The following is a 16747-nucleotide window of genomic DNA, read 5'->3' on the forward strand; positions in this document are numbered from 1 at the left end:
TTTCCCCTCGCAGCCTCCTTTTTACTGATGGAGTAGGATAGCAATTTCACTTTCCCTGAAATATTTGGCTACATTATCCTCATAGTTTTTTAAATAAGGAACAGAATATTTATTTAATGTCTGGCTTTTTTCTGTACCATGTTACAATTTTCTCCTAGTTCTTGCTACTACAAGTCATATATGTTTACTGGTAGCTTTCACATTATCAGTCATCTGCCCAAGCCAGCATCCAATATACCCTCAAAGCTCCCCAAAATCTCAATTTGTCCATTTGTTGTATTTTTTAACCTTTTTATTTTATTTCCACTTCCTGACCACAGAAACCCTATAAACACCTTGGGCCTTCCAGGACAGCGGTGAGGATGGTGATTCTCTTTTTATGTTGGAAAGTAAAAGTAAAATAATGGTAACCCAGTCCCAATTACTATTTGCATTTTTACAGCATGGTTTGCTCTCTGCTGTTTTCCACTTTGGGAAGCTCACAAACCCCCATCCAGCTACCACCTAACCTACTGTGGGTGCCAGCTGGAAGTTGGACCAAGCCATTGGGACTGCCAAAGAGCGTCTGGGTAAAGGAACAACTTGTACAGGATAAGGCCAGAGCCCCACAGAAGGTGTTTTCCTTCTGTTTATCATCTCGAACATGCAACAAGCCCTGCAGCTCCACTGCAGCGTCAGAACGTGTGGGGACCTCACAGCATCGCTCCCTTCATTCCCCTTAGGCCCTGTTCCCTGGCCCATGCCCGGTCCCACAGACCCCCCCCCGAAAGGTCCAAACCACCTTCCCAGCCTCCCAGGCACACAGGATTCGGTGCAGCCATAACCAAAGCCATACAAAATCACCACTGTTAAAGGCCTGGAGCTTTGGTAAGCTGCTGAACAACCCTTCTCCAGGGGCACCTTCTGCCACCCTCCCTGCCACTTTGTCTCTTCACTCATATTCTCCCTCCTCCTGGAAAGGGCTGTCACAGCCCACTATCCTCCATCCCTGGAGCTGCTCGCAGCTCTGGTGTCCAGAGCAAGCTGGCATCTGCCCAACGCTCTCCCTTTCTTGAACACCAGCTTTTGACAGGTTGGGAAGCAGCAGGGTGAACAGATGTCCCTTATTTGAAGTTAAAACCCCATTTAAACTGAGCCTTCCCACAGATCTGCTGTCACCCAGGAGTGCTCTGGGATAATCCCCGTCCTTTCATTTTGCCAGGAGCAGGGATTCCCGGGACAGGCGGGTTCAAACGTCTCAGAGTGAAGGCTGGGCAGAGTCCCCAGCTAGACGGTGTGACAAACCTGCCACAAAACCTGACTTCTTGCCAAGCCCGGCAGGACGTCTGGCAGGACAGGGCAGAGCTCTCCGGATGGCAAGGGTTCAGAGAGGAAAGAAAGAGGGATGTTGGACGTATTTGGAAGCCTGGTTGGGGGCAAGGAAGCACAAAGGCTTTCCTTTGCACAGCTGAGCCAGTCCCCAGGCATCCCCATCTCCTCCCCGTCCTGCAAACTGCAGTGACACCTCGTGGTGAAGCCAACCGGCTCGGGGCCAAGCCACCTCCGGTGGAGGGGACGTCTGCTGGCCACGACCCTCAGACTCACCTGGAAAGGTTTCAGGAACGTCTCCTCCATGGCCAGCCGGCCATACTCAGTGAAAAGCTGGAAAGAGAAGCAAAAAATCAACAGGACTGTTAGCTTGTAGGTCTGCACAAACACACAGAGAGCTGTGGGCCACAGGCACAGTGGCAAGGGACGGTGGTTGACTTGGGGCTAGCAGCACCATTTGCAGAGCTGGAACAGAAACTGGCTGGCTGCGTGCTTTTGGTTCGCATCTGAGAGGCACACGGAGCTGTTATGGACAATCACTGTGCTGAGCCATCATGTGAAAGATCTCAGCCTAGAATTTTTGGCTGCTAAATCTGTGGAAAACGGCTCAAATCAGCTGCTTGCTGTTGCTTTCGTACCAACCAGAAACTTCACATGCTACAGGGGACTGCTAGAGCCCCACTCTCTTTAAACACTCCAGGAAGAAGCGGAAATGAATTCAGAAATAAGTACTTTCCCTGCAAGCCCCCACTGTGCAAAGGCTGTAAGATCAGCCTACCAGTAAGATTTGAAGGCTCTCCAGTCTTTCTGGACTGTAATTTCTAACTGAAGGCACAATAATGTTTTTCACAGATGCCTAAAAATGGGTCAACATGTTAAACAATAATGCCTTAAAATCCAAACTGAAAGATTAGAGTTGCACCAGATATGTTAAATGTTAAAAAGGCATTATTGTTAAAAATATTTACTGACTGAAGTGATACAGAAGTCTTCACATGCTGATTTTTCCAGCTGGACTTTTGCTTTTCTTTCATTTTTTTTAAGCTCCTGGAAAAACCTACCTAACCAATCAATCAACCACCTAAAGAGAAGAGAAAGCTAGAGGTAATGCCAGGAAACGGGCAGGACACGTATGCCACAAAAATCCCATTAGCTGCTTGTCTCCAACAGTCTGGGTTGTAATTACCCTTAGGGGTCACCCGTATGGAGCCAGCACCAGATGGCAATATCCAGGCTTCTAAACCAGTTCCCAATTTCTTGGGGCTTCTCCTAACAATCCAAAGATCCTGTCTTGCAGTGTGAACAGCACAACTTCGACCTTCAGCTTCCCCATCTCTTCAGTCAAAGGAGCACTTTTACTGCCCCGACTCCCGGAGCAGAAGATGGATGCTCACAGCAGCAGGAGGACAGCCAATACATGGATAATTAACTGGGATCCCTCCCTATTACCAGTCACTTTAGCCCCTTGTTACAAGCCACTGCATGTTTCCAGCCCCATGGGTCAGTCCTGCCTCCGATGGGTCTCTGCTCCCCGAGGAACCCCAGCATAATCCCGTGGAAGGACACGCAGGCCGGTGTGAGCGATATCCAGACTGTTCGTGGCAGACCTGTGATGGTGCTCCACACCGAGCTGGTCTGTGATGGGTACTCTACACCCACCCTACGCAGTCTGTTTGATGCTCCTCTAACTTTGCCAGCAGAAAGTCAGCCCTCTGTGACTGCAGCACCACCCATGACAACTGGTCCTGTACAACGTGAACATATGAAAAGATACTGCCCTCCACTTTGCAGCAGCCTCATACAGGACTGAAGACCCAGACCACCTCCCCTCTCAGTCACTTTTGTCTCCTGATGTAACAGCCTTGGTTCTTTCAGCCTCTCCATGCCCTTCAGCCACCCACTGCAGCACGAAGCACGGCCGCGGGCCCTTTGCAGTTCAATCAGCCTCAAGAGACAGGAACACGTGCCCCAGAGACAGGAACAGTCCCTCCTGCGAGTGTCCCACTGGCTGCCCTGCCAAAGGACCCAGGCCCCCAGGAGCCACGCTATGAGACCATAGACAAGGTTTCAACCCAAGAAACTGTTCCTCCCTGCCCACAAAACAAAATGAGAGCTGAGAAACTGAAAAACATTTTGTAGCTATGAATGTGAAAGTGCCTTTCCAGAGCGTAATCCAGGCACCCCAGCGACGTGGAGCAGCAGGGACAAGGGTCTTACCTGCAAGTGCTGCAGATCATCCTCCTGCACGTTCTGAGACAAGTTATAAACCTGCATTTAAAAACAAAAACTTCAGAGCACTCAGAATGGCCTGTCCTTTGGGCCAACGCATGGGTTGGTGTGGTTAAAGCCTACGACATTACCACGGGGACACAGCCAAAGTCCCAGCTGGCCTGCAGTGCTGGTACAAGACAGGCCCCAAGCATAGCTGGACAGCTGGACAGCCTCACACTGTCAGACAGACAGGCACCACTGCTCCCCACGCAGCAAAGCACTCCAGCACGGGAGCACCAGGGGCTGCCATGCCCCAGCCTGGAAACCTGTTACGTCCAAATGATGTTCCTTCTTCCCCATTTTTATGCTGAGCTCTGTTCCAAGACACAGCTTCCATCCCATTCGTGCTGTCCTCCAAGAGCAAAGGCCAGGCGGTAGGAAGGGAAGCCCTAGCAGGCTGTGCAGTAATGTCCTGGTGTGCGAACACCTCCAGCCCAGATGTTTCTCCAGCAGCACGGAGACAAACGCACACCCAGTTCCCCAGACCAAGGCCCTTTCCCTCTGGCAGCTGGAAGCAAAGGGGCGCATCTGCTGCTGGCCCTGCTCCTGGGGTGAGATGAGGAGATGATGATGGTGGGGTTACGTGTGAATCCTGCACCCACTGCAGCCAACATGCTGGCCTTTGTCTCTCCCACCAAAGGCCCTGGCTGGCTGCTGTGTTAGGCTGGTGCCAAGCTACTAGGTTTTTGCCATCACCTTTTAAGAAGTGATTCTTGGAGACATCCCCCTTCTTACCTGTATCGAGCTGATCATTGTGCTAAGGGCAAACACGGTGGCCGAATCCCGCAGGGTGGACTGGCTGTCAAAGGTCCCCTGCGTGTCCATCAGCAACACTGCGACCTGAGAGGCAGAAAGCTCCACGTCAGCTTGGATGCACCCGTTCAGTACCTGCATTCGAGCAAAATCCCTCTCAAATGCCAAAGGGGGATGTGCGTGAATGTCAGCTGCATTATTGTGCTGGGAATCTCACTGCTCCTGCCTCAGACTTATAATTGGTGGAGGACAAAGGAAAAGAGCATCCCCAGTCACTCTTGACAGCGTGATGACTCCAGCAGGCAGCAAAATGAATGCTGCGCAACCCAGAGGAAGGAACTGCTTTGCTCCTCAAATACTTGCTGTCAGTGCAGATGGGTCTTATTCCTGAGTCTGCATAAGCTTCATGTCACAGAAGCCAAACGCAGCAGCATATCACTCCTCCTTAACCCAAAACACATTCAGACAGTATTAGAAACTCATACTATGAATAATTCAGCGTCACTTTGATATTGGGCTCTTTGTTAAAGAGTAGATGAATACAAATACTCCTGGCTATAAGTTGAATTTGCAGGATGCCCCAAAGTTCCAGTTTGCATTGTATTTGACTACCCTGAATGAAGACACTCCATTTTACAGCTACTGCTCTAGGAAAGGGGAGTAGTTTGCGAGGACCTCAGATTCAAGATCCCTGGGAATAGCAGAGAAATAAACTCTGGGATGCCCAGAGTTAGAGGGACACCTAGAGAGCATATGAGGGACACCTAGACATATCAACTCATTGCATGAAACCCACTCAAGCTAAATTAGAGCTATGGTATTGAAGACCCTCTCTGAACTTGCACAGGCACTGGAGCCACCTATGACAAGGCAGGAGAGTCCTACAAAAGATGGAAAAGAAAACTGAGCTGACCAGCCACAGACAGCTATGCAACAGAGAAGCACAGACCTTTTTACCATCGGGCTTGTCCACCAGGAAAACCTCGCTCCATATCTGAATGCCGGTCGTCTCCCGCTCAGACCCTCCCCGCCAGGAGAAACCAGTCAGAGGCTCGTTGTAATCTCCAACCCAGTCCACTGCTTCCTGCAGGTAGGAACAGAAGGAGTTGCTGGAGTTCTCATCTCACTTTGGTTTTACACTTTTCCTCTGTGCTGCCGCCACCCCAGTCCTGGACAGGGGCAGCCCCTGTAAGAGAGGGGCAGCAAATGTGAAAATCTCTGCTCCAGAGTCAAGTCCACTAGAGACTCACTGGTGCACAGGCTGTGGAAGGATCTGCTCTATTTTATTTTGTGAAGCCTGTGTTAACGAGAGGCTTAAGCATTCCTAGAGCACCAAGCCAGTGTCCTGTCCAGCTCATCCCTGGGGGGTACATGGGAGCAATGAGCAGCAGCACCATACTCCTGGGAAGAGCCACCAGAGCTGGAGCCATACCTTATTGTACATGTAGCGCAGCATGAAGTCCATCAGGAATGATTTTCCTTTTCTAAAAGCTCCAGCCACGGACACAGCCACGACCTCTTTGTCTCTGACAGCCTCTGAAAGGAGGATGCGGTTCAGTGCAGCTTCATCCAGTTCAAAGGAATGGTCATCTTTGACAATGAGGACTTGCACTGGTCCTGCCTTCCTCACGGACTCCTCCTCCTCTGAGCTCCACTCATAAGTCTTCTCTGCAAAACTACCTGCGTAAACAAGTGAAAGAAGAGCCATTAGGTTCCTTCTTCCACAAAGCAAAGAATCACAGACAGCAGGGCTGGACAGGGTGGTAATAGGCCATCCCAAACCAGCATCGTTCAGAGCAGATGTCTGTTGAACCTGTCCTCAGACATCTCAGTGGGGCTTCATGCCACCTTGGGGCCATCTGTCTGCGTGCTCCCTGCAGGAAACTCCCTTGACAGAACACACCCATTACCTTTTGTCCTACAAGAGTTGACATGGAGAACAGATCACTCTCTTCTGGCCTGCAACAACTTCTTACATACACAAAGACTACCATAACGCCTCCATTAGCCTTAATGCAGGCCATCACATCTCTCTCAGCTTTCTCTCTGCTAGACAAGAGAAGTCCAAGCCTCCCGATCATCCCTTACTACCATGTCATCTAGGCATCTGACTGCTCTCCTCTGGGCACTACCCACCAGATCCTGTCTCAAAAATGGAAGCACCATTCAAGCTGGAGCATCTAAGTATCTCATGTCTCTATCAAAAGACGCTGCCTTTATGCATCCTGCACGATCACTGTTTCTGTAGCAACAGCAGAGTCCTGCTCCATCTGCAGTCTGCACTAATGCTCCAAGCATAATCTGCTGCTTCTGCCACCAACCTCATCGACAGCCTCCTCAGAGACAGCCTCAGCAGGAACCAGGCCACGAAGACACATGCCCATCCTCATAAAAGCCACTTCTTCACCCCCAAGTGGAAAGCATATGCAAAGCACAGGCACTGCTCACTTTCCCACTTTGAAATGGCAAGGTTTCCCATGGAGCTGCTCCCCAGCACAGCGGCGAGTCCTGCCCAGGCTGTGCAGCATTCCTATGGCCTTACAAGAGGGTGTTACCCCCCCACTGGGACAGGGGGGAAGCGACAAGCACGATGCTGCAGCAGGAGCCTTTGGAGGGGACGGGCAGGGACGCAGTGTTTGGTCACTGCATCCACGCTCGGCAATGGGAGGGTGCCAGACAGATACGTGCCACCCACATGACCCTCCTGGCCAACGCAACCGAGATTACAGCTTTTAACGGCCTCGTGGTCCATTTGGGCTGCTTTGTGTACCTGCCGCAATATGGGAGACGGATGCATTTTAAGACCTGCCATCCACAGAGACGGCAGCCCCGAGGTTTGCAAAGAGCAGGCCAGCTCCAGTAATTTTCCTTTCATTGTCTCCAAACATCCCAGCACAGGAAAAAGGTGCCGAAGGTGATTAATCATGCCAGTCAGCACACCTACAGCCGCGTGAAATCTCCTCGCCAGCGGGGAAGGGAGCGTGTGATGGAAAGTTCCCCCACATTTCTACAAAAAACTTCCCAGATCGTTGGCTCAGGCTGCAAGTTTCCAAACATGGAGCCTCAAGTTAAAACTCCTTGGTCTCTGTTTAAGACCCTGACCTCAGGGACCCAGTTTTCAGCCAGTCCCAGCTGCTTCAAAGCACAAGGACTATGTGTGCACATGCTAAAAGGCAAGCTATAAATACCAAGAGGAATGGGGTTTACCCATTCTGGGCCTCTTTATAAAGAAGCCTCCGGCAGCAACTTCATATTTTAAATAACAGCAGTGCTTTTGTACGAGTTTCTGATTTCCTATGATCCTGCAACGAAATATCAGGATCATTAAGCCTGGTTGCTAGGGGATTTCTGGTGGCTCTCGGACATATACTACAAGCTTTCTTTGCTCCCAGTTGAAAGACAAAGATCTTTTCTTCCTGATGCTTGGAGGTTTTTTAGCAAAACAAAAGTCCCAAGCGCTCTGAAAAGCTAGATTCTCCACCAGACTGCAGCAGCGGGGACCAGCAGCACCAAACTCCCTTCAAACACCAGCCCCTGCCCCGTATCACTGCTTAGGGGCCTCCAGGACAAAAATCCAACCCTTCCTATTTCAAATACACAGACCCGGGATCCAGGCACACATCGCCAAATCACCTGAAAAAGGAAGGCCTCCGAGAGCAGTCAGTCCTCTTGCTGCACCCACCAAACACTGTTTGCAGAATTAAGATCTTCCCAACACATAAGTATGGACGGGTGCCAAAGGGCCACAGGCTCGCGTGCTCTTTTTAAGCCCGGCTATGCTGCAAGTGCCATCTAAACTCTACAATAGGAAATACCTCCTCTCCCTCGGTGTTTCCCCACGCCCTGCTCAGCTGACTCTAATTTTTTTTTTTCTTTTTACAGCTGCACAGAAAGGACAGTGGAGAGATCCTTGTATAGGATGTGACTCATGGCGGAGGCAGGAAAAAATTTGTAAAGCGAATTAAATCTAAACATTTCTGACTCCAGCCACCGGTGGTGGCCAAGCCATCAGGCGTGCAGGTGGAAGAGCAGTGCCACCTCCCCAGACCGGACAAATGCCACCTCCAGGCACACAGACAGAGGGCGAGGAGGTCCGGTGTTTTACCCATCCCACACTAGCAGTAACGGGAGCTGCAGCCGGAGCGCCCAGCTGGGTACCGAGATGGACACAAACCCTGCTGCCTGCGGCTTCGAGCACTCTGAAAGGCAGCACGGATGCCCCCCAGCTCAGACAGCTGTGTGGACTGCCAGTCCTGGTCAAGGATCCGAGCACTGTGACAGTGGGACTGAGGAGACTCCCTCCCGTCCTGCTACCAAAGGGACAGCTGGTGCCAGATTCCCCTTTCTCCTGCTGCCAGCGCTTGCACGGCATCTCCCAGGTTGTCCTCTCCCTCCGGTACAGCTGCTGGAAAGAGCAACAACCAGTGCAGAGGAGAAGAGACTGCGTTGTCCCTTCATCAGAATCTGTTAAGGAGCATATTTTTTTTAGCAGATGTTGACAGATTTTGTCAGACACAGGTAACGGTCCAAAGCAGCCATGGTCTCCTAAGGGACATCCTTGCTTCCATCACCCGAACACCAGGAAAGCAAAATACAAAGTATTATGAGCAGGATATGTTGATTTCCCAGTTAATTGGGGATATCAGGAGAAAAGGCATTATATTAAGCAGGTCTCTGAACTAATTTCAATCCTGTTATCTCTGTTCCTTTCATGTGTACCATCTGCAGACAAAACTCTATCTTTCATACTTATTTCCACATGATGAAACTTCCATGTTCTGTTTATTAGATTATCTGCCGTACTGGAGAGCCAGAGATTATTTTATAAGATGGCTGCGCATTACTGGAAATCAATTATTTTAATTGGTCTTTCCTGCATAAATTAGTTATCTGCTTTGAAGGAAGTTGTACCTGGCAATGGCAAAACATCATGTGGCCAAAAAGGAAAGGAAGGAGAGCTAAGCTTTCCTAAACACACTTTTGTTTTTACTCATTTTCTAACTTGACTCCTCCTTTCTGTCGGCTCTCTTTCGGCGCCTTGCAATTACGTCAATTCTCAAGCTGCTCATTCAGAAATTGCCAGGATACGGTTCCTTTTCCCCATTTCATAACAGCTCATTTCCATGACTCTAAAGCAGGGTGGAATCCATGTCGCTTTTCCGTATGGTGATTCAAAGCGGAAAGGTGAAGGAGATCAGAATTTGCATTCGTACTCGCTGGGCTGTCAGACGGCAGCAAGGAAACGGCCCGATTCACGCAGACAGCCCCATAATACAGGATGTACAGCTCACTTTATTAGAGTCTAAGGAAAAAATACAGCATTCTGCAACTGCTCTAGGACTTACTTTTGGTTAAAATTAAATAAATTAAACCAGCATATTTCATGTTGCGCCTGTGCACAAACTGACAGCCGATGTCTAATGTATTTAAGCTCCTACAGAAGAATAAATTAGATAAATTACATGTCACTAATTACGCAACATACCTTTGGTGAGTGCTTGCTTCAGCCTGTTCTTCCTTAGCTATGGAAGAACAGGTCACAGAAATGCTGACTGCCTTCCAGAGACCAACTAATAAAGTTAGTTTTCTCCTTAAATGAGTTTGCACAATAAATACATTTCATTCCAGAGAATGAAATGCAGCCGTGACCCATCATCTGTGCAAACACAGGCTGCCTAACCAGACCCTGAGAAAGCCAATTTGCCAGCCCTGCTCTTGTGTTCTCTTGGATCCCAGGAGCTTCACCTACCCAAGCACTGCCCATGGAAAGCAGAGCCTGGGCCCCGATCCCCCCCACTAAAATACACAGATGTCATGCGGTGCTGCTGCTGAGGGTGTTTGAACCAAGTTACTTTACTTCATGGAAAAACGGAAACTACCAAAGAGAGAAAATAGAGGTTTAATGGGAAGCTTTGACTTCTTGTTATTTCCCCGGACTGGAGCATCCCTGTATCAAACAGGCTAGGTTGCTTACCAGCAGCCCTCTAGGGATTAATTCGATCAGCAGTGATAGCCGTGTGGGTCCTTTTTGAAGCTGTGTTCAGCCCAGCTGTTTACATGACAAACATATCACGGTGCCACCAACAGTACCACGAGCCAAGCACTGAACAGACCTTACAGTCAGGCTTGATCCCTCTGCACGTTCTCCAGAGAGCTTCGGCTTCCAGGAAGCTTATCTGCCCCTCCGCAAACGGCACTGGCAAAGAAAGACATCTCTCTCCAAGCTGCAGTCTCCCTTGCACTTATCACATTCAGCGTGGCTCCTGCTGTGACATGAGTTCTGCTCACTCTGAGCAGTTCATGCTGAACTGCCTCTGCCGCACGATCATCAGCGAGGCTCTGAGGAGGCTGGGAAAGGCAGCATCGCTTTGAGCATGCACCAGGCATCCTCTCCTCCTCTCCCAGACAGGCTCGCACAGAGCTCTGCATCTTATCCAGCTAATGAGGGAAAAACGAGAAATAAAGCATCGAAGCAAAGGATGTATGCTGGACAGCCAGGGCAGAGGGGATGTTGTAGAGCAATAGCCTGTATTGATCCTGCACAAACGATCGGATGGGATGCTGCACAAAGGATGCATGGCAGGGCACAGCTGCATCCCGAAGCGCTTAGACTGCTGGGGAAGCCTGGCCTGGACAACTATGAGTTAGCAAATTCCCTCAGCGTGGGGCTGCCATAAGGTGTCTAGACTGAGGTGCTCCTGGGAGATGGTGTCTTCGAGAGGACGAAGCAGGGAAGCCTGGCTAGGTAAAGCCCTCTCTCACACCCATCACTGCTCTGCAACCTTGCCTGCACTGCACGCTCTGAGGGTTCCTAGCCAGGTCAGAAAGCCTCCTATGCCCAGGGCACAGCTGACCACACAGCCATACAACCCTCCCTCCACCCTGCTCACACCTCTGCTGGGATTTGTGACACCCCCACGGAGTCAGAGGACCCCAGACCCGTGGAGGAGAAATGCCAGGCGCTAGCCATCAGTAGCACCCACTAACCAGAGCCACCGAGCCCCCCTGAAGTGGCACACATACGCATGTAGCTCCCCCCCAGGCCCCAGCCTTGCTACACTGCATCCTTACGCCTGGGGCTGGTGGTCTGGGAGATGCAGCAGTGAACGGGAAGGCAGAGCCAGATCTTCTCATGCCCAAGTGGGAAATCACTCGCACCTGCCCAGACTGGATGTACAGATGTAACCACAGCTCTGCCCTGAACCAAGGTGCAAGGCAGGCTCGTGATACCTGTGGAAATGATGGGTAAGTGACAAAGCCTACAATGAAGATCTGCACCCAGGGAGGTGCAGGGCATTGCCTAGAAACAGGCAAAAAAAATCCCAGCCTGAATTCATTACTGGCATGCTTCAGAGACACAGGCACACAACTACCTTGGGAAGAAAACAGATCAGACAGAGGTTTTTCTACAAGTTTTTCAGGAAGTTTGAGGTCACATTAGACAGTTATGTGGCTATGTACATGCCAGTTCATGTGCCAGGATGGGTTGATTCAAAGGCAAGGTGGGCAACTCTCAGAAGGAACCTGATTCCCACCTGCGTCTGTCAAAAGACTGTCGTAAGAGAGCGCTACCAAAAGGCCATTATCTATTTCTCAGGTACAAATTCTGGGCCTGCTTGCTTACCCACATGTAAGCCTAGCCAGAGTCAGGTGTGACACAGTGACTGAAATGCATCTGGCATGAATATGTCTCCAAAATTCTCACTTCACGCATTTTCTGCATGGTCCTTCGTCCACCCTGTTTGTCAGAAACCAGCCTCCCTCCATTACCAGTATTTGATTTAGTCATTTCTGACATGACTTTTTTTTTACCCTTTTGTTGCTACAATCTCCTGAAAATAAAGTTTGGTAAACCTGCCACGAAATCGTAGGATACAGCATGAATGGCAGTCACGCTCTGGAAAAAAATGTTTATGTATATAGAGCGCTTTAAATATGTTTCACTGCCTTGGCAGAGTCCAGCACCTTCTCTGGAGCCTCCACCTCATTTGGGAAGTTTGTGTTCACTTACTTTACCGTCGTAACACTTAACCTTCCTTCAACTGATGGCAAATGTGAGCATTTTTGGCAGGGCGAAAGGAGCTGGAGTCTCTCTAGACTGAAGTGACTTTTGGAGATGATCCATGGGACATCTCATACCTCCCAGAGCACCACGAGACCTGCACAGATGCACTCACTTGCTGGAGAAGGTTCCAGTCAATGGCGGAGAGGAGATAAAGTAAGGCCCACTGCCTGTGAACATCACCTAGGCCCTAAACAATATTTATGTGTGCTGTTTCTCTTAGAAGAGAAAATGCAGCAAGACACAACCAAGTCGATACGCTGCTCCCCCCTTCCATCAATCAGGCAGACAGCCAATGCCGAAGCCTCTCGCCGCATGGACACGACATGAAGCATGACGAAGGCACTGTGTCGCTGCCGCCAGGCAGGCTCAGGGTATCTCGGTTCTTCCCCCAAAAGGGGAAAAGCAGGCTGATCGTGCTCCTGCTCATCTTGTAACGGATCAGACCACGCTATCCACATTCTTTGCACAATGCTGCTGCCTCAAAACCAAAGGCAAAAGGACCAAGTGTCATGTTTAGCGATTTGGGTCTCCAGCTTGCAATGTTGTCTTGTCTCTTCTTTCAAGGGCCAACACTTCATCTTCTTTTCTCGTTCATAAGCTAGTAATTTGGTTTCAAATCTTCTCATACCTAGCGGCTTTTTGTGTAAAGGCCCACTTGTCTGAAACATCTAACTTTCACTTTTCAGGAGGTTTCCAGCATTCAGAGTCACAAAGAAATGCCAGTAAGTGGAATCTGAAAATGTACCATAAAAGGTCAGAAAACAAATAACAAACAGAAAGGATGTTAGCATTATCAATTAAAAAAAAAAAAAAAAAAAGACTACCAAAATCATCCTTTTCTTTCCAGTTTAACCCATTGCCATGCAGTCTGAAAGCATGGCATTGAGGATCTCAGCCTGGTCTGCGCTGGAGAGGAGTCCCTTCTCCCCGAAACAGTTGCTCAGCCCTTCCTGACAATCAGGTCTCTTTAAGAGCTCTCACAAATCTCACGTCCAGTTTGAAAATCCTGACCAAGAAGTATACATAACCTCTGTAATCCCTTTTATGGTTTTGAAACAAAATTCTTGATGAGTGGGTCATTCCGATTACAACACGGGCCGTAATGGGAAACATGAGAGATTTCACACAGTTTGTTCCAGTCTGTGCTGTTTAAAGGAGTGACTGGGAGCAGAGGTCTCTGCTGGCTTTACTGTAACAGGGGAGCAGGCCGCTGAGTATCTGCAACTGCCAAGCACAAAGAATTTCAGAAAAAAAATCGGTGTAACCTACTATAAGCCTTCATCGAGCCGGCGGGACCTCACCATGCCGATCAGGATTTAGACTAACAATCCTTATTTTGGGAAAAGCCGGGTCCCTTACTCTTACCTAAAAATTATACATCCGTAGGTCGCTCAGCCATTCATCCAGCAACCAGCAGCAGTTGTGAGGTCTCTGCACCACTTAGCACGTTCAGTCAGAGCGCCTTAAATGATGCATAGCCTTACACTGACCTTCTGCCCAGGGCTAAACCCTACGCTTGATGCATTACACACCCCTACATGAGCTCCTGGGGATGTATGTATGTGACAGTAACCCAGCTTTGATAGCTGACCGGAGGCAATTTCTTCTGGGTACCATATACTCACTCACCCTAATTTGCTCTGTGATCTTTAAAAAGGCAAATTATTTTTACAAAACAAAGGAGAAAGGTTGCACTAAGCAGTTGCCTGTTTTCAGGCCTGACTAACCAGAGAGTAACTAGGACAAAGTTTGATCCATTTCAAAATAGCGTAATATTTTTAATGACCCACAAGCCCAGTTTTAGAACACAGCAAGGACTTTCTACTTTCTGCCTTAGTTTGAGTAAAAGCCTGAGACTCCTCCTTTGCCAGCTAGGCTGAAAAACGTAGCAGTGGAGTAGTCACCCCACGGACTGATGTCAGCAGACAATGCTGCAGTCACTGGATGTAAACACATCTTTCAGGGCAATGAGGTTCTGTTGGAGAAATGCACATTTTTATTAAAGGGAGCTTTTTTTTTTTCCTAGTAAAAATACAGGTATTTTGCTCTGTAATTCATTACCTGCAATGTCAACCAGCCTGGCAAAGTGTCAGGAAATCATTTGAGGAATACGTAAACCTCTGTGGTATACAGGGCATGATTTTGACCTGTGGATGGGTTGCACAGCAGAAGGTGGCTGATCCCACCTAGATTCACTTGGATCCATGGACAGTTCCAGATTCTTGCAAAACTTACAGAGAATCTAAGGAAGAGTTCAGCAAATCAGTGACACATCGCATTTCACTATGGCTTAGCAGCACATTTAGATTGAGACATGTGCCTAATTGTCTCGCTGGACCAAGGCTATGCTTTCCAAGATGATGTTTCCTCCATTTATATCTGTTTCAGCATCATTTGCATTTTCTTCTCATGCTATCAAGATCTGACGGGAAAGCACCAACGCGTGTACGTGCATGCAATTCTCAACATACACAGAGACGGGACTGACAGCTCTGTGAGACAAAGCTGAGAACGTCAGCATATTCACTGGGAAGTTTTCCCTCTAGTTTACCCAAGGGTCTAACGACCTTCATCAAGAGTCATGCTTAAAAATGACGCTGATCAAATGAGCATCGCTCATTTTCTCCCTGCTCTCCTGCAAAAAGCCCACCACCCGCTCCACTTACTCAAATCACACATGCCGTTATGCGAACGCTTCCGCAAACACGTCCCTTAACTGTTAATCATTACCATGGGAAACACTACACTCATCTATACAAATTAGAACGTAATATGTGTATCTAAACATCACAGCTCAGCTCACCTGCTCTGCCTGACAAGACAGGATACCACAAGCGCTGATGAGTGAGCTCACATGGAATACAACTCAGGGAAAACGACAAATTATGCTCCTCAGCACCCTCAAAAAATGGCAAATGGCTGTATAAAACCTGACTTTCTACAAAACAAACAGCGCATCAGTGGAAGTTGGTAACAGAGCACTGGACGCAGGCGGCTCGGCCACAGCCCTGGCTGTATGCAGGGTAAAAGGCGGCAGGAGCCCCTTTGCTGGCTGGGTGCAGCCCACCTGTGGGACCACCTTTGGCTCCCGAGGGGAAGCAGCAGCTGCTGATGGCTCCAGGCCTGTGCAGGCAGGCGGCTCCAGAGGAGAAGGGAAGCCTTGCAGGAAGACGACGTGGAATTTCCTCCTCCCCAGCGATGCTGCTACAAGCTCCCCAGGGGCTCAGGTGGGGTTTGTAAAGGGATGGATTTAAAATGGCCCCTCTCCGCAGGGTCTGACACACCAACAAAGCCCTATGGTCTCCAGAAATACGAAAAACCCTCTGTAGGAGTGACCTGCCGGGGAAGGCCGGCGGCTCTGTCTGAAGGAAACGGGGTGAACGGGACTCCTGCTCCCCGGCTGAGGCGGGGTGGTGGCTGAGGTGACACCTCCAGCTGCACCGGGACTGAGGGCGGGTGCTGTGGGGACAGCAGCCATGGGGCGAGGGAGGCCAGGGCAGGCCTGACGAGAGCCGGCGGGGGGCCGGAGGGCTCCCACCCGAGGTGGCTGCCGGGGGTGGCCAGCCCCGTGTGGGGCGCAGGGCACCGCCCGCCCAGCGGGGCCCCGGAACAACGGGCACCCCCAGCCCGAACCCGCTCCCCGGCCACGCTGCCAGCAGGCAGCAACCGCGGGCGGGCGGGCAGGCAGGCAGCAGGGGAAGGGCAACCGGATACCTCCGCCACCGGCTCTAGACCCCCAGAAGCGATGAGGGCGTTGGGTAAACGATGCCAGCGCGGCCCCACGGAGGGAATGAGGAGAGGGCGGCCCTCCGCCCCCTCCCGGGGCGGCCGAGCCCCCCGCCGCCCGCGGCCTCCCCCTGCAGGCCCCGCGCCCCGCCCCGGCGGCCCCGGCCCAGGCGGGGACGGGCGCGTCCCCCACCCCGGCAGCCCCGGCGTGGAGCGGGCCGCGGGCCGCCGCAGGCCCGGCATTGTTCGCGGCCGCGGGGCGCGCCCGCCCCGCCCGGGCTCCTTCCCCCGCCGCGGGATCCGCCCCACCGCCCCCCGCCGCCTACCCCAGCTGCTCCTGTCCCGGCGGTTCCGGGCCATGGCGGGGCGCGGGGCTGCCCGGGCCGCGGCGGCTGCGGGAGGCTCCGTGCGCGCTCCGAGCCGCGCTGCGTCTGGCGCGGCTGCCGCGGTGGCGCGGGGCGGGCGGGGGAGCCGGCAGCAGCATCCCCGCCCGCCGCTACGGCGTGGCACGGCACGGCGGCCCGCCGCCCCCTGGGGCACCCGCCCACGCGGCACCCGCCCACAGGCGTCCACACTCCGGGCACCCACGCGTGAGGCATCAGGCACTGATATCCGTGGGTCAGG

At 51.1% G+C, this 16747-nt stretch overlaps 1 protein-coding gene across 1 annotated transcript; it reads right to left on the minus strand.

The window, feature by feature from the left end:
- Nucleotides 1-1584: 1584 nt before the first annotated feature.
- Nucleotides 1585-16645, minus strand: LOC129200303 (atlastin-1-like; the record flags this gene model as incomplete). The annotated part of the gene is made up of 6 exons (XM_054811627.1): nucleotides 16450-16645; nucleotides 5765-6012; nucleotides 5282-5416; nucleotides 4315-4419; nucleotides 3526-3576; nucleotides 1585-1641 (listed from the first exon to the last, which is right to left on the minus strand). Coding segments are annotated over exons 1-6 (630 nt in total), but the record flags the coding sequence as incomplete, so codon positions are not given.
- Between the last annotated feature and the right edge of the window lie 102 nt (nucleotides 16646-16747).

This window comes from Grus americana, unplaced genomic scaffold, assembly GCF_028858705.1.
Source record: "Grus americana isolate bGruAme1 unplaced genomic scaffold, bGruAme1.mat H_35, whole genome shotgun sequence".
Lineage (NCBI taxonomy): Eukaryota > Metazoa > Chordata > Aves > Gruiformes > Gruidae > Grus > Grus americana.